Source organism: Lobosporangium transversale (assembly GCF_002105155.1).
Source record: "Lobosporangium transversale strain NRRL 3116 chromosome Unknown BCR41scaffold_1, whole genome shotgun sequence".
NCBI classification, from domain to species: Eukaryota; Fungi; Mortierellomycota; class Mortierellomycetes; order Mortierellales; family Mortierellaceae; genus Lobosporangium; species Lobosporangium transversale.
Window position 1 is genome coordinate 533006 of NW_019028979.1, and position 12684 is coordinate 545689.

The 12684-nt window shown below is 39.8% G+C and overlaps 4 protein-coding genes across 4 annotated transcripts; 2 read left to right on the forward strand and 2 right to left on the reverse strand.

Annotated features, from left to right (window-relative positions):
* Window positions 1-811: 811 nt before the first annotated feature.
* BCR41DRAFT_343997 (ribosomal protein L23a) lies at window positions 812-2771 on the forward strand. Its single transcript, XM_022022403.1, has 3 exons — window positions 812-893; window positions 1652-1997; window positions 2452-2771. Exons 1-3 carry the CDS (start codon window positions 884-886, stop codon window positions 2534-2536), a joined length of 441 nt encoding a protein of 146 aa, XP_021886425.1. The 5' UTR covers window positions 812-883; the 3' UTR covers window positions 2537-2771.
* A 120-nt stretch (window positions 2772-2891) lies between these two features.
* BCR41DRAFT_4218 (WD40-repeat-containing domain protein) lies at window positions 2892-4979 on the reverse strand. The gene is made up of 8 exons (XM_022030078.1): window positions 4903-4979; window positions 4654-4796; window positions 4458-4541; window positions 4264-4353; window positions 4005-4166; window positions 3655-3876; window positions 3294-3551; window positions 2892-3193 (listed from the first exon to the last, which is right to left on the reverse strand). Exons 3-8 carry the CDS (start codon window positions 4524-4526, stop codon window positions 2912-2914), a joined length of 1083 nt encoding a protein of 360 aa, XP_021886426.1. The 5' UTR covers window positions 4527-4541; window positions 4654-4796; window positions 4903-4979; the 3' UTR covers window positions 2892-2911.
* A 1775-nt stretch (window positions 4980-6754) lies between these two features.
* On the forward strand, window positions 6755-8498 carry BCR41DRAFT_344004 (S-adenosyl-L-methionine-dependent methyltransferase). The gene is made up of 5 exons (XM_022022404.1): window positions 6755-6873; window positions 7012-7022; window positions 7129-7284; window positions 7407-7701; window positions 7821-8498. The coding sequence occupies exons 1-5, from the start codon at window positions 6807-6809 to the stop codon at window positions 8291-8293; spliced, it is 1002 nt and encodes a 333-aa protein (XP_021886427.1). The 5' UTR covers window positions 6755-6806; the 3' UTR covers window positions 8294-8498.
* A 5-nt stretch (window positions 8499-8503) lies between these two features.
* Window positions 8504-9863, reverse strand: BCR41DRAFT_316218 (Reticulon-domain-containing protein). Its single transcript, XM_022021233.1, has 4 exons — window positions 9629-9863; window positions 9297-9534; window positions 8984-9131; window positions 8504-8875 (listed from the first exon to the last, which is right to left on the reverse strand). The coding sequence occupies exons 1-4, from the start codon at window positions 9753-9755 to the stop codon at window positions 8597-8599; spliced, it is 792 nt and encodes a 263-aa protein (XP_021886428.1). The 5' UTR covers window positions 9756-9863; the 3' UTR covers window positions 8504-8596.
* Between the last annotated feature and the right edge of the window lie 2821 nt (window positions 9864-12684).

Genomic DNA, 12684 nt, shown 5'->3' on the forward strand with positions numbered 1-12684 from the left:
TTTTTTCTTCTACTGTTCCTCCTGACTTCCTTTTAGTTCTTGATACCCTGTATAATGGAATAGAGAGGGGGATGTCAGTTTGTTAAACCAATTCAATAATAATAAAGTCAATCAAGAGTTACTTACTCTGGCCATCTTCGTAGCACCATACAAGCTGCCAATGAATCCAATGGCGACGAGGCCGACGAACCCAGTCATAATGAACTTATCACCACCTTTTCTGAGGTAGATTGGGACATGAGAGGGAGTCTATCAATTGTTCAGGTTGGAGTTTGCCAAAGTGCAGAAATAAAATACAATAAAATTAAAAAAAAAAAAAAAAAAAAAAAAAAAAAGCGTGTATAAAGTTGAGATTCTTTTTTTAATTATGGCCGTAACTAGTAACTCCACGACATGGCGTAGTAAGCAGGCGTGACATTCAAGTTGTAAAAAAAGTTAAAGTTGAAGTATGAAAAAAAGAAAAAAAAAAAAAAAAAAAAAACAGGCTAGGAATGATGGAAAACGCGAAAGTATGACAGTTTTAAAAAAGGAAGGACCAACAATAGGACAATAGGAAGAGGAGTATATTCAAGTACCTGATACAGACGCTGGAGATGAGGAACGGGGTTAGGGCGGTTGATGATAGACATGTCTGAAAAAGTCGCTAAATGGAATAATGCAATAATGCAATTGAAGAATATAATGTAAGAAAATGAACTTCAATTGTCCGAACAACTGAAGCGTCGAGGACGCGTCACGTTAATATCACGTGATAAGTAATTCTTTTTTATGCAAGCACTGCTAAAATGGAAGGTGCACAAAGTCTGTGTAGCTCAAAGTGAAAGGACCACCACGTTTGCAGTCCCAGTGAAATCTTCCTCTTTTCTCTAATATCCAAACGAAGATGACCAAAGGTGATTAGAGCGGATAGCAAAATGAAATAGGAGACTTCCATCCAATGATGATCCATCGATCCCCATCGACCCTCATCAAACCCATCGATCTGTTATCTTGGCTCAGGACATTGTATCTATGGATATTACCAATGCCCAAGATCCTTCAAAGCGCATTCAGGGCAATCGTACATGTCAACAGGATTGTCTTTTTATTTTTTTATTTCTTCATTAAAATGCTCATCCAATGAGTTTGGTTTAATGGAAAAGGACATTAAGCTCAGCATCAACAATAGAAAGAGTCGACTTGATACTACCACCATTACCTGAACTGTTACAACACAAAATGTTGATTCACCTCTTCCAAGTGCTGGTTCATTTGTCTTCAGTCAGTGAAGAGTTTGCATCGTCACAGAACATATTCACACCTGTATTCTAGACGCGTGAGGGAGCTATTGGCGAAGTACTCTTCTCTATGAAGAGCATAGGACCTTAAAAAAAAGAATGAGAAGAAAAGACAAATGAGGAACAACAAAAAGAATATTGGAGACTCACTATCGTTTGAAAGCAAATCATACTCGGAATTAGTTGGATAGATCATTCTATGGAATTGTTTGTCCTGTAGCCTCAGTCATGGACTTCAAACAATCAAGAGGAAAAAAAAAAAAAAAAAAAAAAAAAAAACTTTTTGTTAATGGGAGGAGCCAGAAAACGGTGATGATCTGATGAGTATAAATACTGATCTGTGATCTATATTTCGAATTATAAATCGTTTTTAGCTACTTCGGATAAGACCAAGGCTCTCGCCGCCAAGAAGGCTGCCTTGAAGGGTGTCAACGGTCAGAAGTCTCGCAAGATCCGCACTTCGACCACCTTCAACCGCCCCAAGACCCTCAAGCTTGCTCGCAACCCCAAGTATGCTCGCAAGTCTGTTCCCCATGCTCCTCGCTTGGATCAGTACAAGGTCTTGAAGGCTCCTCTCAACACCGAGTCTGCCATGAAGAAGATTGAGGAGAACAACACCCTCGTCTTCCTTGTCGATGTTAAGGCTAACAAGCGCCAAATCAAGGATGCCTTGAAGAAGATGTATGATGTTACCGCCCTCAAGGTCAACACCCTCATCCGGTAAGTTCCTTCTGATTTTTTTTTCTTTTTTTGGCTCTCTGTTTTTGTGTGAAAAATCTATGGGAGTATTTCGGCGAAAGCAATTGGATCGCATCAGAAAACCTCCAACAACAGGAAAACTGCATTAAAAGGGAAACTGTTCAGAAGTTCTGTATAAATTACAGTTCAAGATTGGACTTGATCGTCAACACCCCTATTTATGCAACTCAAGAGTGACTACAATACAAAAACTGGTGCAATTGCTATCAATAACTTCCCTATAAAAATAAAAGTCAAAAAAAAAAAAAGTTGGGTTTATTATAACAGCCAGCAGTAATGTCTGGAGGCCTCGAAATAATATAAAAGCGATTAGAACCATTTTCTGATTTGCAATAATATTTCGCCGCTTTCAGTTGACACTATTATATTTTTTCTTTTTCTAACTTTTCTTTCTTTGTTTTGCATATCATATTAGCCCTGATGGCAACAAGAAGGCCTATATTAAGCTTACCGCCGATGTCGATGCTCTTGATGTCGCCAACAAGATTGGATTCATCTAAACGCTTTCAATAAACCTCTTTGCTGCGCGCGCATTGTTTTCCGTGTTGGCACTTCGAACAAAGAAAATTTTAATGCTACATTACTTTTCCTCTTTCTACATGTAATTAATGGTTCCTTCTCGACAGTTTTTATTTGACTTTTTTGGGTCGTATTTGGCGCTATATGATAGCTCTTTGCTAAGTTGTTGTTACATGTTATTACAGAATGATGAAAGTGCAAATAAGAACAACAGAGATGGTGTACAAATGTGGAGCTTCGTGCTTAAAATCACAAAGAACAAAGAAAGTAATGATGACAAAAAAAAAAAGAAAAGAAAAGGGAAAAAAATTAGATGAAGAAATAAAAAAAAAAAAAAAATGGAGAGATCGTGTTTTTCAGCGTATAGTGGTGATCACGCCAGAGAGCCCTTCATCGTCTCGTCGTTCCGACTTGCTCTTTTGAAAAACATTCCAGAACCGTAGCGTTTCATCGCCCGCACCGGTGACAACGGTTTGACCATCAGGCGAAAGAGCCAAGTAAAGAACTCGCATAGAATGCCCAGAAAGAGCAACGATCTGATGCATTGCAGGGTATTTCCATACAACGACCTGGTTTTGGGAATATCCGTGAGTTGAAACAAGCTCATTTGATGTTTTAGACCATGCAAGATTGCAAACCTAGTGCCAGCATATGTAATATTGAATCGAGCCTATTAGAGACATAGCACAGCGCAAGAAAACTTTATAGGAACCTCAATAGTGTTACTGCTGTATATACCTGCGATCCTGTATCTGTAGCTCCAAGGCAAACTCCTGTGGCAGTGTTCCAAAAGCGAATATGACGATCTACAGTTCCTCCTCCGCTGGCTAAGACGCCAGACTGATGTGGGTTCCAATCAATTGCCTTAACGGCTGCAGTGTGGTCTCGGAACTTGTAAAGAGGCACAGTTGAATCCTTCTCCCAGACCATTAGTTTATTATCGTTGCCGCCACTAGCAAGTTGAGATCCACTACTGTTCCACTTCAATCCACAAACCTATGCATTGCCATAAAGTGATGAATGTCAGTTTTACATAGCTACCCCATTGTGGTCCCAATGATTGTAACAATAATAACAAGCAATCGGAATAGACTCTCACCTCCCCAGTGTGGCTGGCCAATTGATGGATCCACATCTCTTGAGCTCGCACATCACGGTGGTAGATCTTTCGATCGCGACTTCCTGATGTCAAAATATGATCTTTCCATGCCAGTACGCCAACTCTTTGAGTATGTCCAGTTAAGGTCCTGACTTTCCGTCGAGCTCCTACATCCCAAATCTGCACATATCCCTTGTCTGTACCAACAGCAAGATGTGATCCCTATCATTTTGAACAAGAAATATATATGTGCAGATGATACGGTGATATGTAAGATTGCCTTCTTTTAAAAGTTATAACATCACAGTAATGGTCATATGCCAGGATGTGTTCAAGCAATTTTTTTTTACCATTGAAATCCAATTGATGGAAGTAACACTATCATTCTCACCAAGACTACAGAGCTGGGTGACCCTGCTTGTCAATGCGCTCCAAAGATAGACGCAGTTCCCTAAACCAACACCTAATACATTTTGTGATGACCAGTCTACTAGATTCAAGTAGAAATCATCCTGTTGTAAGTGTTATCCAATGATGGCATCAGTTAGTCACAAATACTGCTTCATGAATTGAGATGATCATAAAAAAAAATGCTCTATTACATCATACCTTGAGTTCTGGCGCATCAAGGATTTTAAAGGGTACCTGGCTGATCGTTCGTGGGGCTTTCTTTGGGCTAAGTAGAATATTGCGACTCTCCTGCGACACAGGAGTTGAAGCATAAATTTGACGTGATGGTGAGTCGAAATGAATGGTATTATGTGTTGTTGTCGAAGAGTAATTAAAGAGTCGGCGCGGCGTACTAGCCAACTGCTGGTCAGAATGATTATGTGTATTGGTAAGCTGTAGTTCGTTTGCGATGACTGTGTCATGAGCTTGGTTTTGAGCTACATATTTAATATGTGAGAGTAGGTGATAAAAGAATAAGTTTTGTATAGTTTCATTTTTAAAAAAATAAAAATAAATAAAAAAGGGGTATCAAATCAGTTCCCAGCCAACCTTTCTTATAATGGTCTGTAGCCTGCGTAGCTTGTGTTGGAGTCATCGATGTCTTTCGTGATTTTAATCGAGATGTAGTCGAGTGCGTTTCTGGCAAAAGATCATATAGCTCTGAAAGACCTCCCTCCCGTACAGGAATGTATCTATGCAATGAATAATCGGGAACCGCGCACGGTAAGAATGCTTTTCCAATTTTTATGCTTTTGCTCACCATCTTTGTATTAGCTCTACACAACAAATGATATTTACCTATCATATACATGCTTTTTGGTCGGAGACCTTAATCCAGGGGATCGAATTGTTGATGAATTCCCGGTGCCGGTGAGGCCGTCATATATAGAATAAAAAGGGTGCAAGGTTGCACTAGGAATAGGGGTAGTTCTGGGAGTAGACTGTGTATTATCATTATTGCTGATGTTTTTCGCGCCATCAGTTGTTGTGTTATTGCTGCTGATATTATTTTTATCTTGATTCGCCGTATTATTGATATTGCTTTTAGAACTATTGGTGCTAGAAATATTGCGCCTTTCAAACTTTTTTGCTGTTCCAGCAGTTCCTGGTATGCTAACTGAGGCCGCGCTTTGTAAAGAATTGCGCTCTAATAACGATGCTCTTCTCTTCTGGCCCGGACTTGAAGATGACCAGAGACGACTCTTCGTTGTCCGGTTTAGTCCTGTTGAGGGCTGCACTTCTGTGTTGGTTGTAGGTGCCGCTGAAGGACCAAATACGCTGCGGTTAATCACACCGCCTGATGAGCCTGGAGGGCCACGAGCTCTCGCAGAACGAGCAATAGCCAAGGATGTTCTAATAGCGCCACCTGTCGTTCTTCCAGCTTGAATGTTATTTGCATCCCTTGTTGATAAAAGATTAGGTTGATGTTCGGGTAGGGTGTGGTTGCTTCTTGTTGCGTGTTGCTCGTCCCTTGTAGTCCCATTTTGAAATGCTTCTACTCGACGTTTAAAGTCCGCATCCATATTGTATATTACTCTCACGTTTGTCGTTTTTACGAATCTTGACGCGCGTGAGACGTCGGCCGTTACAATGGACGTGCCAGACCCTGGATGAGGTCTATATCTCTCTTATTGAGCAATACCCTTTCTACTCTGATTCAGTAGATATTGGAAGATAAGTAGCAATAGGTAACTTGATTGGGAAGAAATAAGCTGCTGGGTAACAAAAAGCAAAAACAACAATTATAATAAGTATTTTAACGATACTATGAGTCAAAGCGTACAATAAAGCTTGATATGGGTTTAGTGGCGCTGTAGCCAATGGAGCTGTGCAAGGATAGTTGGTGTACTCACTGTACGTATACGTCAAGTTGCGAGAATGGGGTTTTGGGTTTTTGGCCGTGGACATAAAGGGGATCGCTGACTGTTTAAATTGAATGTGATGGCTGATTTCGATATTTTTCTCTTGATGATGACTACTCTTTTTTGTTGATTTGCTTGTATGCACGTAGATGTGAACAAATGTTTGTTTGAAATGGGCGTAGGAAAAAAATAGTAAAATATTGCGATAGATGTCTTTTGTGAATGAAGAGAAGTGAACAAGCAAGATGAAAAGTTTAAAATTTGATTAAAAAAAAAACGCTTTTGACCAAGATAACAATGTAAAATAAAGAGAACAATAAAATCAAAGATAAAGAAGGCCAAAAGCGCAATATTTAAGTACTTTATGGTACTTGGCTCCTCTCCTCATCCGACTTAAAAGACGCGTCTAAAACTGTTCAGGAACTGCGCATGCTGATGTCCCAGGTCATTTTCCCCTACTTAATACATTATCAAAAACGCAGCATTACTTGGGCATTAGCCAAGCGGATACACTGCTAGTCCAAGGAATCCATTGCTTTGATCCATAAAGAAGTATCTCATTTATATTTCATACATGATATAAACCATCAGAGCTCTGCTCATGTTTGACACTGGGATCCCAAGAAGCCAGGCTGGCTATCATTCAACGTATATCGCAGGCCCCTTAATTTATATTAAATACGAATATCGAAATATCGCATGTGCTGTGTGTCACCGAGCTCAAGATATTTGTTGTGTTCGCGTGGCTTAACATGCATTATCTTTTTTTTTTTTTTTTGTGAACATTTCTTTGTCTCATTCTTCCAGCACCTTTTTTTTTTTCTTCATCCTCACGAAACAATGTCGGCCATGGAAGAGGATACACAGACTGCAAAGGACTACTACTTTGACTCGTATGCCCACTTTGGTAAGTCCTGAGCTTGTACAAAGCAAATTCGATTACTTATCAAAACGATACAATTGTCCATTCAAATGACTCTCTCTAACCGCTCAGAACTTTTTTAAAACTTTTCTCCCACTTCATTGTCGGTGTTTGCGTTCTCAGGCATTCATGAGGTAGACATCAAACACAATCTGATTTTTTCTTAACATTAAATATATTGCATGTGCTAAGCTGATTGATCCTGAATATACAATTTAATTTTACTCTGGATACTAATAGGAAATGTTGAAGGATGAGGTCCGCACCTTGTCTTACCGTGCCTCGATTTACCAGAACCGCCACTTGTTCAAGGATAAGGTCGTGCTCGATGTTGGATGTGGGACTGGCATCCTTTCCATGTTTGCTGCCAAAGCTGGCGCAAAAATGGTTATCGGAGTACGTGAACTCATAATGTTGATGATATGTATTACAAGTTGACATTATATTACCGATATTTAGTATGCAGAACTAATACTTTTCTTAATTATTATTATTATTATTATTTTTGCCGCTATCAGGTTGACATGTCCAACATTATTAATAATGCTCGTGAGATTGTCAAGGATAACAAGTTGGACCATATTGTCACTTTAATCCAAGGCAAGATGGAAGAGGTTGAATTACCTGTGGACAAGGTCGATATCATTATTTCTGAGTGGATGGGATATTTCTTGTTGTATGAATCCATGTTGGATACCGTCCTGGTCGCCCGTGACAAGTACCTCGCTCCTGGTGGTCTTATCTTTCCCGATAAAGCTACGATGTATATTGCTGCCATTGAGGATGGTGACTACAAAGAAGAGAAGATTGGATGTATGTCACTCTGCATGTTTTCATTGAGGGGATGTCAATCCATCTGGTGAGAAACTTTTTTTTAGTTGCTAATTTTTTTTTTTTTTTTTGTCTTATGTTTGCTTGCGTGGATAATATAGATTGGGACAATGTTTATGGATTCGACTACTCTTCGATCAGAAAAATTGCCCTCAAGGAGCCTTTGGTGGATACTGTTGATGCCAAGGCAATTGTCACAACCGCCTGTCCATTCAAGAGCATTGACATCTTGACTGTCAAGAAGGAGGACTTGAACTTTAAGGTTCCCTTCTCGATCACAGCCACACGTGACGATTACATCCATGCTTTTATCTCATGGTTTGACATCTCGTTTGACGCATGCCACAAGCCCGTTAACTTCAGCACTGCACCTTATGCTCAGTATACTCATTGGAAGCAAACTGTCTTCTACACAAAAGAGGCTATGACGGTCAAGAAGGATGAGACCATTACTGGAGAGCTCACATGTTCACCTAATGCTCGTAATCCCAGAGACCTCGATATTGTAATCGACTATGAGTTCAATGGCAAACAAATGTCTCTTAAAGAGAAGAACGAGTATCGCATGTGTTAAAAAACTCATCTTTGATAATTTTTGTCAAGGGGAGATTTTCTAGGAATTATTTTTTGAATTTGATTTTTGTTTTATTTTCATTCTCTCCGTTTATATCCGTCACCTTCTTGCCATTTCCCAAAGAATAGACAGAAGCATAGGCGAAGAAGCTTCAAACCTGTACAATAAAAACTTGCATTGAGTGCTTGATTTATTTAAAAAAAAAAAAAAAAAAACAAACAAACAGCACATAACATCGAAAGTAAAGATGCCATGATGTGAACAGGAGACTATGATATATACAAATGGAACATGTTAATTTGTTTACTCAGCTTTCTGAGCCTTCTTCATTAGACCCTTGCTCTGAGCAAACTGCTCAGCCTTGGTGTAGACAGAACTCAAGTGTTCTTGAGCTTTCTGGCGACCCTTGCCGACTTGCTCTTGCACCAGATCGGAAGTCTTGGCAACATGGCTGTCAATCAGAGTCTGATTATCAATGTATAGTCGAGGGAAAGTGAAGAGCGAGATCAAAACAGCTGAGAGGAGTGTGGTTGTCGAGAACCAGGTTCGCAGAGTCCAAATGGCGTAAAAAATGCCCATAAACTACATTACAAAAGATTAAGATTAAGCCATACGTCAGAATCGTTAAAAATTTAAAACCTTTTAGTTTTTTTTTTTTTTTTTTTTTTTTTTTTGCATAATGCGCTTTACCTTCAAACTGCGCTTATTGTCCTCAATAAGCACTACTTTGGCGAGCTCGGTGATGACAACATTCAAACCATCAGTGACAAAACCTACACGGCGATGAAGAGCATCTGCCTCAACGTGCACAAATTCGGCTGAACGCTGGTAGTACTTTCTATATGTACAGGATATAGAAGATATAAAACTTGATTAACAAAATCAAAAAGAAAAACAGATGATCTGTATGGCCATATATATCCTCAATGATAAGATGTAGACAACCCGTAACCACAAATGAAAGCGAACCATGAAATTAAATAAATTCGTAAAAATGACATACCCAAGTGGTCGAGAAGTAGCTGGCTTGTTAGTCACACGACCGAGAAGCAACATGCCATTAACATAGGCAAAAGAGGCAGAAATTCCTATAACAAATAGGCCGCAGACCAAATTCAATAGTGAAACCCATCGGCACAGCAGCACCATTGTCAGTGCCGTAGCGAGATGAGCTGCCGATACTACGGGTTTCTCCCAAAGCAAGATGCTCTTCAGACGTGGCGACATGTATGCAGAGTGATCTGTAGCCAAAAAAAGAAAAAAATAAAGAATGTACTAAGCGTCTGGCTCTAAGACAGCTACATGATTAAGTCCACTATCCAAGTTGTTGCTTACCAGAAGAATGGATCTTGCTCTCAAGGCTAGACTTTGGTGAATCACTGCTGCTCCGTTCGCGTGGTGCAGGGATTTGCCCCTCAAGCACAGGCTCGACTTTAGTAGGATGATCTGGCTGAAGCTCCATGACTGATTTTACTGACAATAGAGATGGGATTGATAAAATATGTGTTTAAGGGATTGGAAGAGGGAAGAAAAAAGATGGGAAGAAAGAAAAGATAAAAGAAGAGAGAAGAGGAAACTGTGAGAAGAGAAGAACTGCTGTAAGTTTTATAGCAGCCACGCCACATCGTTTTTCAGCTCTGTTGGAAAATACTTTTGTCCTCTTGCAGTAATGTTTATATCGTACAGTTTTTTTTCTTTTTTTTACCGTGCGTGTAATGTCGTGAACAGTAACATCGCATACAAAATACACAAGCACAGATAAAGGCCCTTTTGGGTCATCTTTGGATGATCTCCAACCTCATTTAGTGAATTCTTTACGATGTCACCATTCATGATAGCCTTACAGGAGATGAAGTCACCTACTCCTCTGATAAAGAAACACCAACAAAATCCGATTGATTGAAACAGACATCGTGGGTAAGCCAAGCAAAAATTTAAGGGGGCGAGCGAGTCCTCAAGTTTCTCGTTTTCTCGGGAGGAAAAGACATGCACAAAGACAAGTAACAATGTTACAGCATATATCAGATATGCATATTTGTCACACGATGAAAAACCCAATTAATCTTTACTGGATTTCTAACCAACGAGCAAGGGAACATGTGCTTGCCAAGACAAATCGAAGCAAGGACTTGAGGACTGGAAACCTTTCTTGATGCTGTTTATAAATACTTTTACATGTTGGTCGTGTACAAAGGCTCAACATATCATTATCTCTCAATACATTTATTTGCTATAAGGATGTAAAGGCTGGACTAAGGGTGCTGCAAGGGTGCCTTTAAGAATGTTTGCTCCGCGTCACCCTCTCTACACTGTCATCTATCGCTTGTGTGCCTCCTTTTCAATAGCCCCGACATTCTTGAACCATCTCCTTTTTTTTTGTGCTTGTGTATGCCAGTGTGGGCTTCTCACACGATATGCCAGTGCCTCCTGATATTCGAATTAAAAAAGCCTGCAGCTTTCAGTTGTTACGAAGGAGGTCGTCTTGTTTGCTGTCTATACACTTATTTGCTGTATGCACAGTAGATTAAGAATAATGTGCAGTCAAGTAGAACTCACTCCTGATAAAATGGTCCATCAAAAGCGTCTTTCTCTCCTTGCAACACTCTTTTCCTGTTCTGATATCGTGAATCTTACCGTAGTTCAAATCGTACTCTTAATAAGAAAGCCAATGGAAGCTAAATGAATGCAAAAAAGAAAGGCCAGATTAATTTCAGGGTAATAAACTAGCTCTTGCGGTGGGCTTTTAACAGTAGTTACCTGTCCTTTGTTTGTGCTTTTGTTTTTCATGCTGATTGAACTTCTTTTGTGATAGAGATACGTATGAAAGTCAAAGAATGAGCCTAAATGAAGGAGAGAAAGGAAGGAGTGAGAGGAGCAGGATGTGCTGTGAAGGCAGCTTTCTTTTTTTTATTTAAAACATCTGCTTGTCATTATTACAGCTTCGTTAACTGCACCCTTAGCCAGGAACAGAAGTGTCAAACTGAATTTGAAGACAAAAGGCCTCTCATTATCTTGTAAAGCTTTTAGCAATCCTGTTCCTGCTAATTTGTAACATTTGGGAAGAGTGAGAGAAATAGTGCATCTCTTTCTTACAAACGCCCTTCAGGTGGTTTTATTTTTAAAAGAAGAAAAGGCTTCAAAAGCGGCCGAAAAGAAAGAGCAAATACTCACGTCTGTTCCTTCTTTTCTTTTTTAATCTTTTCGTTTTTTGCTCATCAACAAGTTATCATCGAAATAGAAATTGGAATGAACGAGTGTCTTCATCTTATCAGGTACCACAATGAACATCCTAAAATTTGCTGAAGGCTATATCAAACCAAAGTAACTTACGGATTAAATGTCATCGTCCACATAGCCTCTGGCGATCATCTTGGCCCTTCGTAGCCTAGTGCTTGCTCTGGCCTCGTCCATCATGTGCCTAGCAAGAACATCTAACCAACATTGGGGAACGCTGAGAAGCAAGCAAGGATTAAAGCCTTGGGATCGATTGCCTGCTTACAAAAGCACCATGTCTCAGAAGTGTTTGCAAAGGGCGAAAGAACATTTTACAAAACCCTAATTAACAGTCTGAGTGTTATAGGATGTTAAAAGAAAAGAATAAGACGAAATTCATTAGGTCTATCCCATCACGATCAAGGTTGACACCACCTACCGTAATTGTCATACATATATCTAACGGTTCTCGAGCCGAGTCTGGCGAGTCTGGAGAGATAGCCTTGTGGCTGAGGACAAGTTATTGTCGATCCATTTCTTGCTTTGATTGTTATTATGTGACATGTATTCACGCCTTTTTGGGGTTCTATAGCTCTGAGGCAAGTGGACCTCATCTATTGATACCAATAGCTTTCTAGACGCATTGAGGCATGATTCCATTTGCTTCTGCGGCAGCTTTATGTCCATAATGCTAAGCTACTGATGTTATATACACTAACTCATATAATGTCAAGCTTTTGTCTAACAGCGGCGATTATATATTGTGCATGATATTCGTTATGTTTATTCGTCTGATAAATATGCTCTTCGGCGTTGTCGACAAGGCCCACGATGGCACAGTTAGAACCTGAAGAACTGCTGATAACTGGAGCTTTTTGATCCAGTATGAGCTTTAGCCTTGCGGCTGTCTACAACTTTTCATGTTCTGAATGAGCCAACTCCAATGTTATCGCTTAGCAAAATCGCTACTAATTCCATGGTATTTTAGAGCCTGCAAACCCCGATCAGGATTCAAGGTATCTATATTATTAAGCGAATATGCCTTAGTTGTGAACAGGTAGGGACTAGCAAACCGCAATGTGTTATATTTTAGGACGTTTTTTTATGTCCCAGTTCTAACAAGCCTTTGCTCGACTTCTGCCTCGCGATATTTAAATTGTGGTCAGCAACAGCTTATT